This window comes from Dioszegia hungarica, assembly GCF_025882075.1.
Source record: "Dioszegia hungarica strain PDD-24b-2 chromosome Unknown MKK02contig_16, whole genome shotgun sequence".
In the NCBI taxonomy this organism is placed as follows: domain Eukaryota; kingdom Fungi; phylum Basidiomycota; class Tremellomycetes; order Tremellales; family Bulleribasidiaceae; genus Dioszegia; species Dioszegia hungarica.
In genome coordinates this window covers 171,339-192,457 of record NW_026515773.1, presented here as the reverse complement: position 1 = coordinate 192,457, position 21,119 = coordinate 171,339, and the positions used below count along the sequence as shown (strand labels likewise).

Here is a 21,119-nt window from a genome sequence, read left to right as displayed (position 1 = left end):
CGAGCCGCAGATCCGAAGGGCGGGCTTCGGATCCCATATGATCTTGCTTCTTATTGGCTTCGATAACAAGGCTGCTTCTACTATCACTATCTGCACAGCTTATAGAAGTCGTAGCACCTGACATCCAACCTCACATTGAGTCCAGCCTCGTGGCCACACACTTAGTCAACGGGTGTGGAGTGGGGTCCAGAAGGGTTTGACTACAGTTTGTGCTTCTGCGGTGGCGTGTAAAGGAGCTTTGTCGCTTATTGTTCTCGCAGACGCAGCTTCTGCATGCAGCCTTTGGTTAGATATATAAAGGGAACATGAGAATCACGATCCCCTTCATCTCACATCATCCCAACCCATCACAATTCTTCTACCCTCTACGTCTCAATTCACATTCCCCACAGTTACGCCTCTATAAGCTATAACTTGCAAACCTCAATCGCCACCCACCGGAGTTAAGATGGGCATCATTGCTGTGTCCAGCAGAGCATTACCAAGATGGTCAATGCGGTGTGAGTAGCCTGACGAGGACTATTCCGGAGCGAAGGGTCAGCTGATATAGCAGCGTCATTACCCGGTCCCAATCAATCTGCTCATTCCTCTATGCCAACGGCAATCAGTGCCAGGTGGCGCGCGTGGACAATACGTCCTACTGCGCAGATCGTGAGCCAGCCTGATCAGCCCCTTGTGTTTCCGAAAGACTTGCTTATGGGAACGCAGACGAGCCCAACTACAAGTAGGGGCTTTGAAACCTGGCCGCGTGCCTAGCTTGGGAGGTGGCGTAACATCTGGCGGCGGCGTGACTGGTAATGATAACGACTGTGTAATCCATATGCAAGAGATTCAAGGTCATTAGTCCCAGTACTAGATAAGGTACCGCTCCCACTGTCCAAGCAAGACACATCGTGAGGTTATACAGCAATAATCAACCTTGATCAATATGACCTCATGTACGGTATGAAACGCAGGAAATGACCGGAAGAGGCAAATCTTGGGTGTTGCAAACGGGACATCTAGGGGTCTGCTCAGCCGGCGCGCAGAGCACTCTGAGCTGGACACATGTAGGATGTAACGCTCAGACACTGTGCCAAAGTAGTCATGGCTCGACTGCAGCTTTACACCCCAGGAAGTTGCCCCTCGCCATGTAAGTCCCCCGCGGGGTAGCTCGAAGCTTGACGGCGAAACGCTTGGACCTGGCGCCTGGCGACGCTGCTTGTCCCCTTGGATCGCCTTCTATCTGCCTCTCACCTTGAGATATTTGATCCACTCAATCATAACTACAGTAAATGCTAGACGATCCCTGCTCGTTGAGTGGCTGTGCGGAGCGAACCTTTCCAGATGGGGGTTCCTGCTTCACCTGCCGAAAGCATCTTTGCGCAGCGCACTGGTCTGATGTGGCTCATGACTGTAAGAAGGTACTAGACGTAGGTCTCTGCTCCTCCTCTATTGCACGACCTGGGCTGACGCTTAAGCCGGACCGCAGAATCTGCCAGGCTTTGAAGGAAGAAGTGTGTTTGTGACGATCTAATGGCAAAATCATTTAATCAGCTGATGCGTAGCTTGCGCAACTGCCGGCGATACTCGACACCCTCTGCCTGATCGAGCACGCTGAGCTAGCACGTCCCGGGAATCACGCCAAACCTCTCACTATCGACGCAGCCACTCTACCCGGCGGTATGTGGAACGTACACGTACCCATCGAATTCTCGGATGGCGTCAAGTGGATCGCCCGGATCCGCCGAAAGACCGTCAGGGCCTGGCCCGCTCTCGTCGAACGGCACTTCATGCAGGGGGAGATAGATCTCCTAAGATGGATTGCGGAGACTGGAGCCGCCCCAGCCCCCAAAGTCATGTCTTCCATCTTCAGTGAGTGTTTTCAAACCAATAATGTTCTGGACTGTAAAGGACGGCTTGACTGACTTCGCAGCTCACGGTGCAGCCGACTTCTACTTTATGGAGCTTATCCCCGGATCGAGCTGTGCTGATCCTATCTGGAAGGGCGTTCCTCGCGAGCAGACCAGCCGGACTCTCTTGGACTACGCCAAAATCAACATCGAACGGTCGAAGCATCCCCTCCGTCTTACAGGCGCCCTCCACCGAGATAAGGACTCTGGTACTTACACGGTCGGCCCTCTCTATACCCGCGATATCACCAACATCTCCCCTCCTCAGTTCCCCGGTCCCTGGAAAACGGTCGCGCTCAAATACAAGTGGCAGTTTGACTACCTCCTTGACACCATCCGAGCGGGCCAGTTGTACTCGCGGCAACGCAAAAAGGCCTTCCTCGTTCACAGGTGGATGAAGGATGCGGTCATGGCGTACCCTCCATACAACGTCGAGGATGAGGATACCTTTCCGCTCAACAACGACAGCAACGGTGGGCACATCATGGTGGATGCTCGAGGGGGGATCACGGGCTTGATCGACTGGGAAGGGTATGTTGTAATGTATTCCAAGCGCGCTACAGATAGCTGACTTTGCAGTGCATCTGTTGGCCCGAAGTGCGAAGCCTTTGCCATTCCCCAGGCCTTCGAGGAGAGGCTCTTCTTCGACGGCTCGAATGAGCTGTCCTGGGCGGAGCTTGAGCTCGCCGACGCCTACAAATCGCTTGGCCGACCCGACCTCGCAGAGTGCATCACTCTCGGCAAGCCCTATCAATGGATTTCGATCTTGATCTACGGCGGGAGCTGGCATCAGTACAAGTGGGTGAAGGCGCTGGGCGTCTCGGTGGGGTACGAGATGGAGGACAATGAGAAGGACTTCTTGAGTCGGCAGAGAAAGACGTACAAGGCGGAGTTCAGGGCGCTGAAGAAGATGTGGGCGGAAGAAGAGGCGGTGAAGGCTCAGACAGAGCAGGGCGTGACTGAGGGTACGGGAGCGAAGGCGGATGTGAGCGACATCGGAGACAGCAGGTGCGAAGGCGGTATGGCAGTTTAGGGTTCAAGAGACGTTCCGATAGAGGTACCTGTATATATCATCTGTGTAGCAAATACAAGTTGTGCAGTAGCCATGTAGCGCATATCATCCCCATTCTCAGGTGAGACTTTGCGCGGGAAGCCAGATCTGTGAACGGGGATAGCGCATACATCTGCCATACAGACAATTCTAAGACGTTCGGAGCTTCAAGCCCAGCTTGACCGTCATCGTATTCATGTAGTCCTCTGTCTCATCAGCGGATTCACTTCTGAGCGGAATGAGAAGACGCACCAGCCTGCTTCCTCATTGTCCAGTACTCCGCCAGCATCTCGTTGAGCTCCCCCTCATGCTTCGCTATCCATGCCCTTTCCTCCCCCTCCAGCTGCTCCAACTCCGACTGCAGCTGCTCCCGCACCTTCTCCCACTGCGTCCTCTCCACCTTCTTGACCAGGTAGTCCTCCTTGAGGGCCGCCATCTTGACCTCCGTCCGCTCCCTCACATCCCTCGCCATATCCTCGGACCTCTTCTGCCTGTCGCCCGCATTCTGCAACTGCCGCTCGAGCTGCTGGAGCTTGGTCGTCAACCCCTGCGACTCGATATTCTTCCCCTCCAGCCGAGCGCGGAGGGTGAGCATGCTCCGCCGAGCTTCCTCGACCTTGGTCCGTTGGTCCTCGATTCCCTTTTCGAGGTCGATGAGGCCACGCAGGTCGGTCTCGAGCGTATTGATAACGTCGACGCGATTGCCGAGCTCACGTGCTTTGCGCTGGAATGCGCCGAGCGTGCCCTTCTCCTGGCTGACAGTGTGCGACATTTCGTTGATGTGCTTCTTGATGCGGTCGGGGGATTGGACGAGGCGAGAGCGGGCCGAGGAGATTTGGATGTTGAGTTGATTGAGCTCATTGACTTTGCCAGTCTACTTGTCAACTGATTCTCCGCTCGAGAGAAAGGTAGCCAACTCACTGCCTGCTCGTTGTAGGTCGTCCGCTCCTTCTTTGCCTCCTCCACGTCGTGCGATAGCCGGACTTGCGAGTTACGCAGCTCCAGCAACTCCTTCCTCAGTTCATCATTCCGGACTCTCGCCTCTTCCATCTTGGGTGTATCGGCGGCGCTTCGGATTCTGCTTCGTCAGTCATCGATCGTCCACCGGTACCCACAACCGTACTCACTTGATCTCGTCGATTGCTGCTTCGATCTTACTAAGCTGCTTGCGCAGCCGCTCGGCTCTGTCAAGTCAGCTTGGACAGACCCTGAGGGAAGTATCAACCTACTTCTCCACCTGCTGCCTAGACTGATCCTGCAGCTGCTGCTGAAAGACGGACCGCTCATCTCTAAGATTATTAGCCCTGGCATAGAGTGGTCTGCAGATCAGAAAGGCTCACCTGAACTTGGCAAAGTTGATGATCCCGCTCAGGTGATGCTTGAAACGCAACGGGTCGGGACGTGTAAGATCGTACAGGTTGAAGTTGCGACAGCCGCAGACTTCGGCCAGCTCTCGCCTGCTGATCAGCTATAGCTCCATATCTTGGCATACACAAACACCTACACATGCTTGAAGAACATGGTGATCTGCAGAGCTTCGCTATACAGGTCCTGATCCCATCAGCTGAATTCGCCGCCACGGGCCAAGGTATTGTCAGCTCACCTTGTACTCCATCATCCCCATAAGCGACTGCTTCGGCCCCTCAAGCATCTCCAGAGGTATCCCCATCAGCTCCGTCACCAGTCCCGCGTAGACATGCTGGGCCGATAGCGCGGTTGGCTTCTGGATATCCTCGGGCATGACGGGGACGTTGAGCGCGGCGAGACAGTCGCAGATATCCGCGACGGGCATGACCGGGAACGAGGCATCTTGTTGTTGGCTGGAGGATGCAGTGGGCCGGTTTCCGTACATGTTAGCGAGCTACTGGGTGGTAGATCAGCAGGTGAGGGTGAAGTATGATTGAAAGATGGGCGAAGCGATGGCGCCTGACTTTTGTTGACATGCTCTCTCGCGCGCCGCATTCCTCAGCGTTACGTAAAAGTGTTCCGACACGTGTCGCGACGCGTCCTGTCAACAAAGCCAAAGCTTCCAATTAATGCAGCATCCTCTCTTTGTCCTCTATCTTGACCTGAACCTGCAGCTATAGCAGAACATAGACCGTCACCATGGTCAGCGCCCGTGCAGATGCGGTCCAGCCCGCCTCGTACCTGACCGATACTCTTCCCGCCCAGCTTCCGCCAATATTCGAGCAGGCGCAACACACCACGGCCAACCACCGGAAGAATATCGTTGCGCTCCGCAAGATCCAGGTGGCATGCGCGACAATCACCGAGGAGACTAGCAAGGGAACCAAGCTGGTCGGAGAAAAGGCGTTCAATACGCTGTTTGTGAATATGGTGAACGTGGTGCTGGGGGTGAAGAAGGGGGTTGCGGTTGCGGATCGGGTGGTGAAGTTTGTGGCGAACTATGTGGCCTACACCACCGAGCAAGGTGAGTACAGCTGGCGAGAATATGATCGTGCGTATCACATAGCTGATGAGGTAGATATGGCGAGCAGGCCGGAAGGAGAGGAAGACGTCGATACTGCCGCTACTCGCTTCGTCAATCGCCTACTCAAGCACCTGCTGTCCGGGATGGAAGCCAAGGACAAGAATGTTCGCTTCCGAGTGACGCTACTCACAGTGTCGATGATCAATGGTCTGGGCGAGATGGAGTCAGTTGGTTTGAACACGATGCGGACGAAAGCTGACCTAGCAGTGATGATGTCTACATGTCGCTCAAGCGGTGTCTGCTCGACGGAGCAGGGGGGGGGGGGGGGAGAGGAGGAGGAGAGACAAAGCACACCACACTACTACTTGTGTGCGGGACAGAGGCTGCCCGTCGTACAGGCCATGGCTGTCGATAACTGTGTGTGTCGTGCGAGGGGGGGGGGGCAGGGGGGTTTGCTGGGAGTGTCGGGGAAAGGAGTCTCGTGTGAGTCCTGGGGTGTGTGTCGAAGGAAGATCTTTTGGAGCGAAGAAGACATCCTGGGAGGAAGACGTCCACTCAGAGTAGTCAACGTGACGCTGGGTGTGAACAATGATTCAAAATACACAAAGAGAACAAGATGAGAGGAAGGATGTTACAGTAGCTCGACAGACATAGACAAGATCGTACACTCTCATCACGTCATAAAAAGCGAAGAAGGAGAAGAAGAAAAAGGAAAAGAAGATAAAAGAAAGAGAAAGGAATAAAAGGAAGAAGAAGTCAGAAAAAATAAAGTATAAGAAAATAATTGTCTAGATAGATAAATGATGAGAAGAGCAATAAGAATAAAAAAACAAATCAAGCCAAGTTATGAAATGACTAGTCAAATCATAAAAACAATATTAGTCTTCACAATCGGCCAAGATATTTTAATATGAATGTCCACATAATCTAAAATATTATTATATCATAAGCAAGATACGGAAGAATTGACCACTGAGAAGGCTTTCATGGCGCGAGTCTTTGTCGATCATTGCGTAGCTACCAATGTGCGTATACCTTTCCACCAGGTCAGCATAGCTGATCATCTCAGGACAATGTTCGACTGGAAGAAACGCTGCCAGTTGTCACCGCGCTGGCCTTCTTGGTACAGGATGAGTTCAACAAGCTCGTCCCGTCCGTCAACACAGAAGAGGCCGATATCGCCGATCGGTCCTTCATTGTCGGGGAGTTACTTAGCTTGGCAGTGAATCTGGACTATGCGGACGAGATTGGGCGGAGAAAGATGTTCACGCTAGCTCGTAAGCTCTGCATTCCTCATCTTTCGTTTGGGGATATAAGCTGACCCTGCAGGCGAGATGCTGAGCCAGGACAATCTCCCCGACACCCTCATTCCGCGCTGCCTAGACGTACTCGTCAAGATCTGCGATACCGAGCGAGACCTCATCCGCGTCATTGTCGACGTGATCTCCGAGCTGCGGGAGGGCGAGGGCGAGGAGGACGCGGAGGTACCTGGCAGTCAAGCCTCAACGTACAGCGCGACACCCAGCAGACCGAGAGCGGGTGGCCCTCGCTTCGATGTCATCACGGATCCGGAGGAGAAGATGAAGGCTGCGCTGGTGGATCTGCGGTGCTTGGTCATCTGCATTGCGATGCTGGAGAGGATAAACTCTGTAAGTCTGCTGGACGAAGTCACTGGTTACATTGCGGACGATGGCTGACAATGCAGAATCTTGTGGACAATGCTGTGCTGACGGGTTTGATGCACGAGCTGGTCATCCCCGCCGTGGAGAATAAGGAGGAGCCCGCTCTGCGGGATCAGGGAGTGATATGTCTAGGCCTGATAGGGCTTATCGACCTCGTGAGTTACTGCTCGAGCTCCGAGCAGTCTGTATCTTAGCTTACACTAAACAGACGACTGCTTCGGGGTCATTATCGCTGTTTGTGAACCTCGTCAACAAGGCGGATGACGAGCTCCAGTCTAAGATCGTCCGAATCCTCTTTGACCTGTTCATGGTGCACGACATTCCCCAACTAGTGGCGGGCGTGATGACCGTGAGTGAAACCCCGACAAATCTTAGCAGAGCAGAGGAGCTGATAGAAAGGTGGAGAATGTCTGGGAGCTTATCCAGTTCCTGCTCAGTCAGCCTTCAGCCGATGTTCAAGCTGTCGCGGCGGAAGGTACGGCCAAATTGATCCTCGCTGGAAAAGTTTCAGATGCCAGCGTGAGCGTGCCTCCTTGTGCAACCTGTTGGAGGTGACATGCTGACTCCTATAGATGCTCCGCTCTCTGGTGCTCCTTTACTTTTCGCCCGAGTCAGCCGACAATCAGGCGCTTAGACAATGCCTCACATACTTCTTCCCAGTCTACTGCTACTCGTCCTCAGATAACCAGCGGACACTGCTCTCCGTGCGTCAACTTTGGATTGCACATTGCGTGGAACCGTAGCTGACCTCGACAGGTGTTCTCTGAATCCCTCGAGGTGCTACAGCAAATCCTGGAGGAGATCGAGGGGGAGCAGGATATGCCCCCCTTGTCGCAGATAGGCCTGATGATGATTGACTGGCTGGATCCGCTGAAGGCTGTGTGAGTTGGCTTCCATCGACAGAAGAGGACCAAGCTGACGAGAAAGTGAGCGACAAGGGGCAAAGGTCGACCTCGCTATACATCTTGATCTTGCTCTGGAGGTCTGCAAAAGCATACTGGAAGAAGAATCAAGTAAGCCCCTCGTTCGCCACCTGGAAATACAGCTGATCAGAGCAGAGGACGTGCGGAAAGCTATGGTAGCATGGCTCTCCAAGCTCAACCTTCCGGACTCTGGTCCCGCCAACGAGACACGGGTCAAGATGCTGGAGCTGGTTCTCGGCGGTATCAGGGATGTGAGTTATCGATAGCCCGCTGCCCGCTAAAGGGACGTGCTGATCCAATCAGAAACGACCATTATCGGATGCGATTTCCCGAAACTCGCTCAATAAGTTCAGTACGACTCTCTTGAAGAGGTATCCTGAGCATTTGGAAGGATTTGATGCGGAGGCGTTCGCGGAGGATGAGAATGAGGAGGTGCAGGCTTTGGTTGATCTGATTGATGGAGTGTGAGTCTCAGCTCTTCCCCGACTCTTGGACTGCTGCGACCTGATGTGTACATCATGCTGACATTCTTCTAGCAAGCCCACCGATGACGCTGCATCGGAGGCAGGCTCAAGGCGCAAGTCCACGACAGGCCGCGGCAGGCGTGCCACTCGGGACTCATCTCGCGAAACCAGCATCGCCCTGACCGACTCAGACGACGACTCTCAGGCAGGCTCGGATGATGAGGAGGTGATACCACGTACGCGGAGATTGACGAGGGGCAAGCCGATGTCGAAGGTCATTGAGGAAGAAGAGGAGCCGGAAGAAGCGGGGGCGGAAGCGGAGGCGGAGGCTGAGCCGCAAACTGAAGGAGAGGATGACGATGTCGAGAGTATGCTGGATAGTTCCTTCTAGGCGTACCTATCAAATCTATATTCAATTATTGTGCTGGGCTGTACGATAAGTATGTAGCTATCTTGAAGGACTGGCAGCTCTCCCTGGGTCGGACGGACGCTTCAGCATGACCCCAGATCGGCTAACTCGCCAAATTCGAGAGCCGCTCGGCGCCGGTCAGCTCAGCCGACTCTAGCCGCCGCAACTTCCTTGCTATCTCGCTCCTTCTTCTCTACTTGCATATAGCATCCACAACAGCATGTCCCAGCCCGTAGCTACATTCTCCTTCCCGTCCAACGGGTCCACTCAGTTTTCGGCCCCGCCGCACGGGCACGACGGGCACTCCCACGATCACGGGCATTCGCATGACCACGACCACGACCATGGGCACGACCATGCTCACGACGGCGTTAACGAGCATGGGCATACGCATGAGCATCTAGAGAATGCAGGTGCGTGGGGGACTCCAGTACGGAGACTTGTCGGGCAAGGAAGATGTGGTGGCTGACGCTACAGGCAAGTATGCTGAGCGGGACCTGCCCGACTTTTCTGGTCGGGATTGGAACGAGCGAGCCTTCACCGTTGGTATTGGAGGGTGAGTTGACAGGTGCTATATACGGGATTCTTCCCTTGGCGGACGAGAAATTGACAATATAGGCCCGTGGGGTCAGGCAAGACAGCTCTGCTTCTGGCGCTTTGCCGAGCTCTCCGAGGTAGCCACAATATCGGTAAGTCATGATCCCCTCGCTCCGCTTCCTCCTGCACCTCTAGCCGGAGAGACTAGCCCGATGCCCCCCAACGGACGCAGGCGCAGGGAACGTCAGCTGATGACCCAGCTGCGGTGACGAACGACATCTTCACCAGGGAAGACCAGGAGTTCTTGATCCGAAACGAAGCCCTACCAGCCGAGCGTATCCGTGCGATAGAGACCGGTGGCTGTCCGCACGCTGCGATCAGGGAGGACATCTCGGCGAACATGGGCGCGCTGGAGGAGCTTCAGGCCGAGTTCGAAACGGAGCTGTTGTTCGTGGAGAGTGGAGGGGACAATCTGGCAGGTGAGCTGCTATGTTTGTAAACGTCGCGATGGATCTAGCTGAAACTCGCAGCGAACTACTCGAGGGAGCTCGCTGATTATATCATCTACGTGATTGACGTTTCGGGAGGGGACAAGATTCCGAGGAAGGGCGGACCGGGGATTTCCCAGTCCGACCTGCTGATAGTGAACAAGGTGAGCTATATCAATGTATTCGGCGCCTCGCTTTCATAGCTGATCAGCTCAGATCGATCTGGCACCCTACGTTGGAGCCTCTCTTGACGTGATGCGCCGCGACGCTGCGTTGATGCGAGACTCGGGACCAACACTGTTCACGAGCATGCGGAATGGGGAGGGAGTGAGCGAGATTGTGGAGGCTATCTTGGGGGCGTGGAAGGTCAGCGGAGCGAGTGAGAGCGGGAAGAAGGGTAAGGGAAAGGCATAGTCCATATACAATTAATCGGCATGGGCCGAGTAGCGGATGATGAAATAGAGATGGATAGATGTGCGACGTGAGTAGTATCTGCGCGTCATCCGCATCAGTCGGTGATATCAGTGTAAGTCCAGGACGATGAGCAGACCATTGGAGTCAAGTAGAGGCTACCAACTTTGCATTGCTGTCATACCCCTCGTCTCATTTCGTATTCGTCTTCCGCCTATCCCCTAGTTGGAACCGGCCTTCTCGACGTCCTTGGCGCCCTGCTTGAATCCGTGCTTCCACTCCCACTCTTCGTCGCCCTTGCCCTGCGCCTCCGCGTCGGGGAGACCGAGGCCCTGCTCGAGCGCGCCGGCGGCAGTATTCCAGCCGGCCTCGTAGCCGGGGAAGTAGGAGTCGGGGTTGGGGGAGCCGCCGTTCTGCTCCCAGTAGGACTTGTGGCCCTCTGTAGATGTCAGCTAGAGCCGGGTTTGGGATACTGAGCAGTAGAGTGGGAGGGGAGGAAGTTGAGCTTGGACCGTGAAGGCTCCTGAGCACATGTGAAGAGGTGGACCTAAGAGGTGGGACAGGACACGGGATGGGGGGCGGGGAAGGTGAGTAGACATGAGGCAGGATGGGATGTATAATGGGAAGAGCGAGAGGCTGTGCGAAGCGACAGGGCTGTGAAGGGGTCAAAGCGGTAAGGGATGACTCACGGGTCGCAGCGTCACGGTACTGCTCAAGAGTCGCCTGGTCAGGTCGGGTGAAGCCCATTGTGCTTGGATGTGTTTTTGGTAGGTGGGGTGGGTGGTAGGAGTTGGGTTTGTGATGTGTGGGGACTGGTGGTTGTAGGAAGGAGAAAGAGGGATGCGAAGGGTTGAGGGCGGGCCTTATATACCCGTGCAGGACAAGGAGGAATGAGGCGGGTATGACGTCGCGGAAGCGGAGTTCGCGAACCTTCTTTCCCTTCAAGTTAGATTGAAAGCGTGACAGGCGCGTTACCCCACATTCCCCCTGAATGACCTGTCACGCTGACGCAATATATCTCACAGTGAAACGAGGTCGTATTGCTTCTTTGGGAGATTTGTGAGAGAGGCGCGTGGGGGATCGGCAAGATCGCCCTAAAAGATCGTCGCCGACTCGCCGAGCCCCGAGGTAGTGGTCAGGCCGCAGGCCCACCAGCGAGAACAGCTACAGACCGGCGGCCAGGTCGAAGGGCGATGTACTGGAGGATCTGGATGAGGGTGTGTGGCGCGAACGAGATTGATCCAGCTGGAGCCTGATATACTTACGGACAATCGTCGAGTAGGTTGCATGGCAGGCCTCCGCGAATCCTACTGATGATATACTACGACAAGATGGTTATACAAGTTCAAGCTGTAAGTGAATAGTGCGGTATGGGGGAGGTCGGAGTGAAGGGCGATGAAAGATGCAGGGTATAAGATCATGCAAGGCGCAAAGCCGTTCCGAAAAGGACACTTTTTCTGTATATTGAGGGGGATCAGACATGAACGTTTCCAATCGCTGCTGCATCAGCTCTGCTTATTCTGGGCAGACAACCATACTCACCGCTAGTGATTCCGTCCAGCCCTGGAGACTCGTAAGGGAAACTCTTTGTCCCCATCAAACCCAGCCCGCCACTCGTCGTGGAGGGAAAGTACTGTCCGCTGGCAGTATTTGGGCTGTTCGCGAGTATCGCTGCCGGGCTGAGAGGGAGTACTCCGAATCCGCCGGCACCGGACGAAAGGGTACGCGAAAAGTTCAGCGAGGTGATGTCGAGCGATTGTGTCCGGGCTGCCGCACCTCGAGGGTGGGCATGCCCGTTCCCTTGACCCGGTGCCGGGCCGAGCGGGACACCGGGGCCGAGCGTAGCTTGTCGCAGCTTCTCCGGGATGAGCGGGTCAGACCCGCGCTTGGAGCGAGACTCGGTGCTCATGCTCTCCGACCGGACCGGCTTGGGCGACTGCCAGATCTCTGTGCCTCGACGGGGATCGTGGTAGCTGAGCGGACCGGCAAAGCCCCTCTCACCATCCTCGACGGGTCGAATGCCGTCCAGGGTATTTGTCGAAGGAGCATCAAAGATGGCTTTGACGTCGGCAGGGATAGGCCGAGCCCGGACAAGAGGGGCGATCTTGAGCTCTTGCTCGGCCGCTGCACTGTCAGCGCGGTACAAGCACACAGGCGAGAAGCGAGACGAACCCAGCTCCGCTGCAGCCTGCGCGCGCCTGTCGATAAGTCTTTGGTTGAAATGCGAGTACGCATCCGCGAATGTGTCGACCCGGCTTGGCATATCTTCGGGGTATATCTGGATCTTATGGGTGTCAGCCTCTCTCCCTCAGCCACGTCAATCAGCCTGAGCAACTCACTTTGTGCTCCTCTAGGTACTTCTCCAGCGCCTCCCTAGCGACGCCCATCGCCTCCATAGGACTCCGCTGGCACCTGAAAGAGAAGACCGCCTCGTCCGCCTCCCCAAAGTTGGCTGAAGGCGTGATGGCGATCTGATGGTCCCGCTTGATGGTCTCGGTGAAGACGACGAAGTCGGGAGAGGTGACAAGGGCGGTGAGGTCGTGGCTGGCCAATACGTGCAGGCTGGCTTCAAAAGGGACATGTTCCTGCTTATTAGCTCGATGTTTCATGTGCAACGAGACTGGACCTACCAGAAGCATAGCAGCAGCGATCAGCACCTGAGACTCCGGACCAAATATGACGAGCCGATCGCTTGCACTTTCCGGATAGGTAAAGCGGAACCTCGAGTTGGTCTTGCGTTCGATATCGTGAATGAAGATGCTCTTTTCGCCGAGCAGAGTACGGTGGTAGTGGCGGGGAACGGGGATGCTCTCGGTGAGATAGTCTCTATCCTGCCTGATCAGCTCACTCCTCCCTCGGCTGCTGACTCAAGGGACACTCACTCTGGGAGCCACGAGCTCCATGATACTCCGCTTCAGACTCTCCAGATTGACAGCATTCTTCGCCGGCGTCCTCGCAACCACATTATCCTCATTATCCGCATACCCTCCCAGCGCCTCCAACTCCTCGTCATTCGCAAACTTGACATACACCCCGTAGATCTTCATGATCCGCTGGATGTTCCGGCCCATTACGCCGATGATGCGCTTATGGTAGTTCTCCGGGACGTGGAACGAGATATCGGCCGGAAGCTCCTCCTGGAGGAGCGTGAGGCCTTTGAGAGCATTGCCGCCGAGACCGGCGATATCGATAAGAAAGTTGTAGTCGTTCAGCGTCTCGAATTTGATGCGGACGTTGGCGAGCTTCATGATCTTGTTGATCTTGCCATTCTTTTTGCCCGAGATGAAGTCGCGGTGCTCGTTTGCCAGCTCGATCTGGAATCGGATCTCGTGGTGGAAGCCCTGGAGATCAGCTTGAGACACCAAGATGACAATGGATTATGCAACTCACGTTTATGATGTCCAGATCCAGGACCATGAGCACCGCTGCTCGTACTTCCGCCTCCGACCCGTGCATCTCAAAGCAGTTGCTCTTGAAGACCACTTCTGCGCCCGTAGCATGCGATATCCGCTTAATCACCGGTTGTATCTGGGCGGGGTTGATGGTGGACTGGGGCACGAGAACATCATATGCGAGAGGGAGGAGCCAGACCGAGGCGACGTAGAATTCGCACGACTGCTTATCAGCGCAGTTCACAGCAAAGAAGGAAGACTCACCATAGCCATCAAGGTCCTTATTGTACGTTCGATACCGGTCCGATGATCCCCAAAGACAGTGATCAAGCTTGCCTGCGATCCGACCGATGGGACCTGCATATACGTCGCATTGTCCGACATGATGATCTTGACTTCTTCGAGGCGTTCGGTGAGGAGCCAATCGAGCTTTCGGGGTAGGATGGCGGTGTCCCGAGAAATGACGAGTTTGCTCTGCCTTATCAGCTGCTGCTTCTTTGAGGAGCAGGGAAATTTACCTTCTGCATCGCGATGTTGAGCAGCATGTCCCTCGCCCGCTGTACCCCAAAGAACTCGCCCGTGATCCAGATCTGGTTCGCCTTACCCATCGATCCCTGCTCTCCATTATGAACAGCCAGACCAGGATGTGGTCCCTGACCATAGGCAGGCACCCCTGTGCCCATATTCGGCCCTTGTGGACCATTCGCATGGCCCATACCATTCATACCTCCCGCCGTGTGATTCGGCGCCATCTGCCCACCTCCCAGGCCGACGTGGACATGACTTTGCCCATTGCCGTTGGCATATGGGTTCATGCCCATACCGTGCGGCTGGTGCATATGATGAGTTTGATGTTGGAACGGGTGATGACCGGGTGGATGCTGGTACTGATTTGGCCGGTAGTGAGGTTGTCGATTTGGCTGCTGTTGCTGGTGGTGCTGGTTCTGGAAGTGATGTGGTGGATGCTGAGGATTGTACTGTTGGAATTGCTGATGGGGCAGATTGGCCTGGTTGTAGTAGTTACCGAACCCACCGCCCATCCCTCCTACATCCGTGGGTATGTGCCGAGGCGCCTGATTAGGCCCTGGCGTGCCGAAGCTCGACATGCTCGAAACGCCGGTGTGCTGCATGTGTACCGGCGGTCCGTGCATCCCGTTCATATGTTGCTGATGCTGGGGCTTATGAAAGGGAGGGTGAGGGTGCTGGCCATGCGGCACCCCCCTCGGCGGACGGGGGTGGAAGTATGGTGGCGGGGTTTGATATGGGTGCTGAACGTGGTGGTGAGGATTGTAGACCGGTGATTGGTGGCTGGACGGGTGATACCCATTAGGGTGGCCGTTCCCATGTCCGTTGAAATGTCCGTGACCGACTGGACCAGGCATGTGCGGCCCGGCGGTCCAGCTCGAGCCCGCCCCGATGGCTCCTCCGTTGCTATGGCCATTCATGCCGCTCGGCCCCGCAGGTCCGAGATTGGACATCTGCGTCGTACCCGTATTCTGCGTCGAGAGCAGCCCGTCATCGACGACGCTGTGCGACTGGAAGGATTGGTACGAGCGATAACCGGCGGAATGGTCCGGGTGAGGCCTGGGCTGTGGCGGATTGAGGATGCCAACGAGGGGGACAGGGAAGTAGATGGTCGTGGCTGTTTCCTCCTGGATGGACTGTATGACGCCTCGGCGACGGCCGGCGATGATGGCGTGGAGCTTGTAGTCGATCTCGCAAGGCTCGACGTGGAGGCCGTGCTGATCATCAGTTGAGCTCTTAAGTCGTAGACAACATAACAGAAATAGACTCACTAACTCGTCCAGCAGTACCAGTATGCGTACCTTGGCCAGCTGCACCCTCTCCAGCTTGCCAGAGATGACAATCTCACACGTCCGTTCCGCCTCTAGACCATATGTGGCCTGCTTCGGCAAGCCAGCCTGCTGCTCCGCCTCCACGCCCTCCTGCGTAGCATTCTTCTCACCATCCGCCGGGCGATCATTTGCGCTACCCGTCACACTCGCCAGACTACCACCACTTCCTCCAGATCTGCTGTGCCCCTTCCCATTCACCCCATTCATTTCCTCGGGCTCAGTAGCGCTCGCTGCTGCACTCCCCTTGGCTCCCTTCCTACCCAGATCTGGGAAGTCTACCGTAATAATCGCCTGGGTGTCCACTTCGATCTCCTCCAGCCTCCTCTGGACCTCATTCTTGACCTTCATGGATCCAGAAAGGGCCGACTCCAGTATGACCGCCCTTGGGACCTTGAGGGCGAACCGATTCGCCCGAGGTGACTCGCGAAGGATCGCCCCGCGGGCAGCCACGACGGCCTTGTATGTTCCCGAGAAGTGGAAGTTCCATACGACCGCCGAGGAGGGGGTACTCTCCGCGTCTTTTGGTGAGGTAAGGAGATCCGAGGGGTGATTTTGGGATGATTCGCGAGTGACGGTGACTAGGCATCCTTCGCGAGCTGTGATGTCCGCCGCTAGCTTCTGGACAGCTTCCCAGTCCAGGTCTACCGGATTCGAACCATCGTGCAGCGTGGCTGGGGTAGAAGTGACGTTTAGAAGGGGGATGGGAGACGATCCGGCCGAGCTGAGGGGATAGCTAGCCGCTCGCTCCGATGGAGAGATGGGCGAGCGGAGAGTGAAGTGAGGAAGGGTGAAGGATGTAGTGTAGAGATCCATGATGGATTTTATGGTGCGGTGCGCGTAAGGGGCGGGAGCTAGAGCGAGGGAGTGCCCGAAGGCTTTACGAGGGGTAGGTTTGAGCGGGGGAGAGCCGAAGGGCTTTCCGAAGGGATCCTGGCACGGACCCTCAGAGCTACAGATCAGCTTCAGGCGCTCTTAACAGTAGAGCAGTGTGGCTGTAGAGTGCTCTGAGAGAGGAGATAGCGCGAGCAGTCCGGCGACCTTGCGCTCACAGACACAAGGTGGGCAGAAGGGTGTATAAGGGACAGGGGTACTAGGTCAAGGTCAAACAGGGGACGAAATGAGAACGAAGGCACTCACATGATGATTGCAGTCGACAGATTGATAGTATGGTATGCTGATTATCTCCGAAGCACAGTGGGTATGATGGAGCAAGTGGGTAGAGCTGCCTGGGAAGCCTCCCTGGAGGGGGACGAGGGGGGTATGTCGAAGCTTCGCCGAGTCTGGCCTCGCAGCGGCGAGGGTGTGACGCCTGTGAGGGATGTCGGCAGCACAAGAGGGGCAGCAATCGGGTCAAGGTACAGATGAGGAAGAGGATAGGAGGCTACACGAAAGACAGGAGGGATAACAAAGTTACCGGGGAGGCGGGCCAAGTCCGCGGTGGCAATCAATGTGGTGCCCCGCTCGGTGGCGAGGAGTACAGAGTGCTTGGAAAGCTCTTCTGCAACGCGGGAGAAGCGCTCTGAGTCTGGTGCAGAGTCTTGCTGTGCCTACATGCAAGATCCCGAGTATAGGATGCTGAGAATCGATGCTCGGGACAAAAACGCCCGTAGCTCCCTTGTTCGTCTCAGCGCGATATGAGGCCGTCTTACCTCCGTTCGGTAGCTTCAATCGCACTCATCACAGTCAGGCAGGCCCTACTGATCATTCCTACTCGACTCCCTGGATCCAGTCTGCCTGTCCCCTCCTCCTGATAATATAAGGCGACTAGTGAAGGCGACTCTGCCATGGCTTGTGCGCGTTTTGCTGCTGCTCTGACGCGTTTCAGAGCCACGTGCGTATATCCGAGGTTTAGCCGGGTTATCTCGACTCGCCCGACTCCGCGCGCAGATCTTTTTCAGTCCATCCTTGATGCTTTCATACCTCATCCGACTCCCTACACCATGACATCGCTACGCACTCTCCGCCTCGCTCGACAGGTCGCGGCTTCATGTCGGGGTCGCGCCATCGCTCGGGCTTATGCCGTTCAGGCTGATCTGAAGGTGAGCTTCCTCATCAATTTCGAGCAAGATCGCAACTGATAAGAACCAGCCCAACACTTCCTACCGCTCCGTCACCCATCCCGACTCTTCGGCACCTCAGGAGACACACGATCTGATCGCCTCCCACACACAGTACCTGCTCAACACGTATGCCCGGCCTCCCATCCTCTTCACCCACGGGAAGGGCTGCACCCTGACCGACTCGTCCGGCCGGACCTACCTCGACTTTACCGCCGGTATCGCCGTGACTGCCCTCGGTCACTCTGATGACGGCGTCAACAAGGTCATCGCTGAGCAGAGCGCCAAGCTCTCGCACGCGAGTAACCTCTACTGGAACGAGTACGCCGGCGAGCTGGCCAAGCTCCTCATTGACCTCACGCGCGAGCATGGGGGCTTGGGCATGACGCCAGACGGGAAAGAAGGCGGGAAAGTGTTCTTCTCCAACTCGGGAACGGAGGCGAATGAGGGTGCGCTCAAGTTTGCGCGCAAGTACGGCAAGGAGAAGGGCGGGGACTCCAAGATAGGAATCGTCTGCTTTACGAACGCCTTCCACGGTCGGTCAATGGGGGCATTGTCCGTTACACCGAACCCGAAATACCAGGCGCCGTTCGCTCCTCTCATCCCAGACGTGCGGGTCGGGGAGCTGAACGATATGGACAAAGAGAAGATGCTGGCGTTGATTGATGAGAAGACGTGTGGGGTGATTGTGGAGCCGATTCAGGGAGAAGGAGGCGTCACGGCGGCAAAGACGGAATGGTTGGAGATGGTCGCGACTCGGTGTCGGGAGGTCGGGGCGGCGTTGATCTATGATGAAATTCAGGTGCGCAGCGTTTCGCCTTATGCTTATCGACAATAGCTAATGGGTAGTGCGGTCTGTTCCGCTCAGGCACAATGTGGGCACACTCGTCCTTTCCCCCATCCGCTCAGCCCGATATCGTCACCATGGCCAAACCCCTCGCCAACGGCTTCCCCATCGGGGCCATCATGGTCCGCGACTCTGTCGCCTCCGTCATCTCCGTCGGATCCCACGGTACTACCTTTGGCGGTCAACCCCTCGCTACCCGGATAGGCGTACACGTCCTCTCCCGCCTCAGCAAGCCCGATTTCGCATCCAACCTCAAATCCACCGCCGCACACCTCGACACCCTCCTCTCGCGGCTGCCTGGGCTCTTCCCGGGTTTGATACAGGAGACCCTGCGCGGTCGGGGCCTCATCCGGGGAATAGGGTTTAAGGATGAAAAGGCGCCGGCGGAGCTGGTGAAGCGGGCGCGAGAACGGGGAGTCTTGCTCCTGTCCGCAGGATCGGACGCGGTACGGTGTGTCCCAGCGTTGATTGTGAGCAAGGACGAGTGCGATCAGGCGATTGGGGTAATGGAAAGCTGTCTGGCGATGATGGTCGAGGAGGGATGGGGGAAGGCGTAGGCATAGATCTTATGATCTTTTGTCTCATCTGGTGTGCGGTTACCTGTAGGTACCGGCAGGCGGTGCGCTGGGTGGGAGCACGCGCCGAGCGAATTTGTGCACGTGTCTTGCACTGACCTGTCGACCCTAACTTAAACGAGAAATAATTTCGCTCCGTACCTCGCACGCTGGGTCTGCGCTTTCACCCGACGGAACACGGGCCTCCCACTAACATACTAACAGATGGCGACTCGATTCGCGTCGCTTGTGAAGCTGAGGAATGCTGATTTGCCACCGAGAACTAGGAAATTCTTGCTCAATTGCCAATAGCTGTCAGTGCGCGGAATCGAACTGGAGGGGCGTGACTGATTAGATTCGGTCAGTATTTATGAGGAGCCCGTGCAGGGTGGGCCAACAGAGGTGAAACCGCGCATAGCATGTGCTCAAGGCATCAGTAAAGGGCGCTACGACTAATGTTTACGACGACGTCTGCTACATGAGCATTGACGCCAACGGAGAACTGATATCTGAGGGACCTCTCCCTGCTTGCCACGGGCAGACTGACGAGTGGGTGGAAGGCTCTTCTGACGCTGGACTCGCGGTTTGCGAGCATAATCGATCTTGTTGCCCTCCTCGTCAAACTCGGGGCGAGCCGGCTTTGGTCACCTAACACTGCTGCTTTTGCCGAACCCGCGGCTGGGCAGGCGGCCAACCCCTCCCTGACGTGGCGTGATCTGTCTCATCTCAGGCCCTGGGCCGAAGTCAGCACAATCTGGCGGTGAGGCTTTTCGGTGACTAAGCGGGACTTTTCTTTGGGGTCTTCCTGGCTTTGGATGTCAGGACAATGTCGATCGGGCAGCTGCGGTACTCACTGGAGCTTTTCTTCCCCGGCTTGTCTTGCGCAGTAGACTTCCCAATCTTTGAAGCGCGAGCGGGCTCCGGTGTCTCGACCTTGACGGCCGGAGCGTCGGATGCGGTGGCGTTGGTGTGACCTCGCGGAGCCGGCGCACTACCCGCGTCTGCAGGAGCGGCGTGTAAGGCTGTGGCCAGGTTCATCGCAGATACAGCAGTCCCGGTGGCTGCTGCAAGTGGCTGAGCCTGGAGGTCTGCGGGTGCCTCGGCTGATAGATAAGCGACGTCCGAGCACACGTCGAGGGACGAGTGCACCTACCTGGGGTATATGAACGCTTGACCATATTGACTTGATTGTTGATAGGTGAATGTACAGAAGAGAGAATAGACGGGAACGATCGAAAGCTTAAGTACATCGCGAGTGACGATCCGCTGCCACATGGCTACGATCCCGGCCTTTCGGAGATATACTATATACTGCAGGAGTGTTCAGAGGGCAAGTCCGCTGGAGCGTCTCAGAGTCGACGATATAGCGCCCTACAGTACTGGTAGCTCTTCCGGAGACCCTGATACCTTTTATTATGGGAAGTCACAGCGTTCGTGAAGGATACCATTGATGTCCCGAGGTCCGTGCGAAGCGATTTGCCCGCCAAGTTGAGCAAAACGGCCCTTTTTTCCCATTGAACGGCTGTACTTGGACGGGGAAGGGGTCAAAGGTGGGTTCCGAGATATGAAATGAGTCCGTATATATCTCAGGCACACAGTGTGAAAATTATAGCCAAAGATGTCTCACACTGCGTGCAGGGTGAAGGTCACAGTGGACGGCTGAGGCGGGTGGCAAATGAGTACTCCGGGTGGCAAAAGGGGATGTGACCCGTCCACGATGGTGAAGGTCTGCTACAACTCAGCTCAGCTTACTATAGAGGATGAGTACTATACGAAGCCATAGACAGACCCATTTCTGTACCTGGAATAGTGGAATGAGTGAAGCATTACTTTGGGGACGGCAGAAGTGGTCGGTCACGTGATCACAAGGCCCGTCGCCCGATCGTCCACGTGGTGCCCAGCTAGCCTCCGCCATGTGAGCCACAACGCAGACCGTCATTTGTATCGTCAGAACATGACCGGCACCGGCGACAGCGCTTACGGCGAACTTGTCCATCCGCATAAATGCTTCTAATTGTATTCCGAGCCTTTCCCATCCACTGGCGCCTACATACGACGAGCATCCTTAAGGCAAGAACGGAGGATGAAAATCTCGAATAGATATGTTACATAGTAGCGGAAAGTA

The 21,119-nt window shown here is 55.9% G+C and overlaps 8 protein-coding genes across 8 annotated transcripts; 5 read left to right on the top strand and 3 right to left on the bottom strand.

The window, feature by feature from the left end:
• Positions 1 to 486: 486 nt before the first annotated feature.
• Positions 487 to 2,925, top strand: MKK02DRAFT_38163 (uncharacterized protein; the record flags this gene model as incomplete). Its single annotated transcript, XM_053089964.1, has 6 exons — positions 487 to 500; positions 554 to 651; positions 1,461 to 1,504; positions 1,548 to 1,854; positions 1,916 to 2,423; positions 2,472 to 2,925. 6 exons carry the CDS (start codon positions 487 to 489, stop codon positions 2,923 to 2,925), a joined length of 1,425 nt encoding a protein of 474 aa, XP_052943287.1.
• Positions 2,926 to 3,093: 168 nt separating this feature from the next.
• On the bottom strand, positions 3,094 to 4,795 carry MKK02DRAFT_38162 (Nuf2 family-domain-containing protein; the record flags this gene model as incomplete). Its single annotated transcript, XM_053089963.1, has 8 exons — positions 3,094 to 3,149; positions 3,196 to 3,817; positions 3,865 to 4,021; positions 4,071 to 4,127; positions 4,173 to 4,232; positions 4,284 to 4,400; positions 4,448 to 4,494; positions 4,547 to 4,795. The coding sequence occupies 8 exons, from the start codon at positions 4,793 to 4,795 to the stop codon at positions 3,094 to 3,096; spliced, it is 1,365 nt and encodes a 454-aa protein (XP_052943286.1).
• A 254-nt stretch (positions 4,796 to 5,049) lies between these two features.
• MKK02DRAFT_28335 (uncharacterized protein) lies at positions 5,050 to 5,644 on the top strand (the record flags this gene model as incomplete). The annotated part of the gene is made up of 3 exons (XM_053087536.1): positions 5,050 to 5,374; positions 5,429 to 5,601; positions 5,642 to 5,644. The coding sequence occupies 3 exons, from the start codon at positions 5,050 to 5,052 to the stop codon at positions 5,642 to 5,644; spliced, it is 501 nt and encodes a 166-aa protein (XP_052943285.1).
• A 716-nt stretch (positions 5,645 to 6,360) lies between these two features.
• Positions 6,361 to 8,834, top strand: MKK02DRAFT_28334 (nuclear condensing complex subunits, C-term domain-containing protein; the record flags this gene model as incomplete). Its single annotated transcript, XM_053087535.1, has 12 exons — positions 6,361 to 6,420; positions 6,444 to 6,651; positions 6,704 to 7,023; positions 7,080 to 7,211; positions 7,265 to 7,405; positions 7,456 to 7,575; positions 7,629 to 7,760; positions 7,813 to 7,937; positions 7,984 to 8,069; positions 8,115 to 8,230; positions 8,283 to 8,443; positions 8,516 to 8,834. The coding sequence occupies 12 exons, from the start codon at positions 6,361 to 6,363 to the stop codon at positions 8,832 to 8,834; spliced, it is 1,920 nt and encodes a 639-aa protein (XP_052943284.1).
• Positions 8,835 to 9,072: 238 nt separating this feature from the next.
• MKK02DRAFT_17176 (urease accessory protein ureG) lies at positions 9,073 to 10,291 on the top strand (the record flags this gene model as incomplete). The annotated part of the gene is made up of 6 exons (XM_053085746.1): positions 9,073 to 9,265; positions 9,330 to 9,408; positions 9,471 to 9,541; positions 9,650 to 9,868; positions 9,920 to 10,041; positions 10,094 to 10,291. The coding sequence occupies 6 exons, from the start codon at positions 9,073 to 9,075 to the stop codon at positions 10,289 to 10,291; spliced, it is 882 nt and encodes a 293-aa protein (XP_052943283.1).
• A 218-nt stretch (positions 10,292 to 10,509) lies between these two features.
• On the bottom strand, positions 10,510 to 11,035 carry MKK02DRAFT_38159 (uncharacterized protein; the record flags this gene model as incomplete). Its single annotated transcript, XM_053089962.1, has 2 exons — positions 10,510 to 10,727; positions 10,978 to 11,035. The coding sequence occupies 2 exons, from the start codon at positions 11,033 to 11,035 to the stop codon at positions 10,510 to 10,512; spliced, it is 276 nt and encodes a 91-aa protein (XP_052943282.1).
• A 727-nt stretch (positions 11,036 to 11,762) lies between these two features.
• Positions 11,763 to 16,349, bottom strand: MKK02DRAFT_17083 (putative cytoplasm protein; the record flags this gene model as incomplete). Its single annotated transcript, XM_053085731.1, has 12 exons — positions 11,763 to 12,412; positions 12,461 to 12,572; positions 12,628 to 12,873; positions 12,919 to 13,119; positions 13,183 to 13,629; positions 13,679 to 13,903; positions 13,945 to 14,154; positions 14,199 to 14,407; positions 14,504 to 14,609; positions 14,730 to 15,158; positions 15,207 to 15,422; positions 15,477 to 16,349. 12 exons carry the CDS (start codon positions 16,347 to 16,349, stop codon positions 11,763 to 11,765), a joined length of 3,924 nt encoding a protein of 1,307 aa, XP_052943281.1.
• Positions 16,350 to 17,476: 1,127 nt separating this feature from the next.
• Positions 17,477 to 18,997, top strand: MKK02DRAFT_38157 (pyridoxal phosphate-dependent transferase; the record flags this gene model as incomplete). The annotated part of the gene is made up of 3 exons (XM_053089961.1): positions 17,477 to 17,575; positions 17,625 to 18,395; positions 18,443 to 18,997. 3 exons carry the CDS (start codon positions 17,477 to 17,479, stop codon positions 18,995 to 18,997), a joined length of 1,425 nt encoding a protein of 474 aa, XP_052943280.1.
• Between the last annotated feature and the right edge of the window lie 2,122 nt (positions 18,998 to 21,119).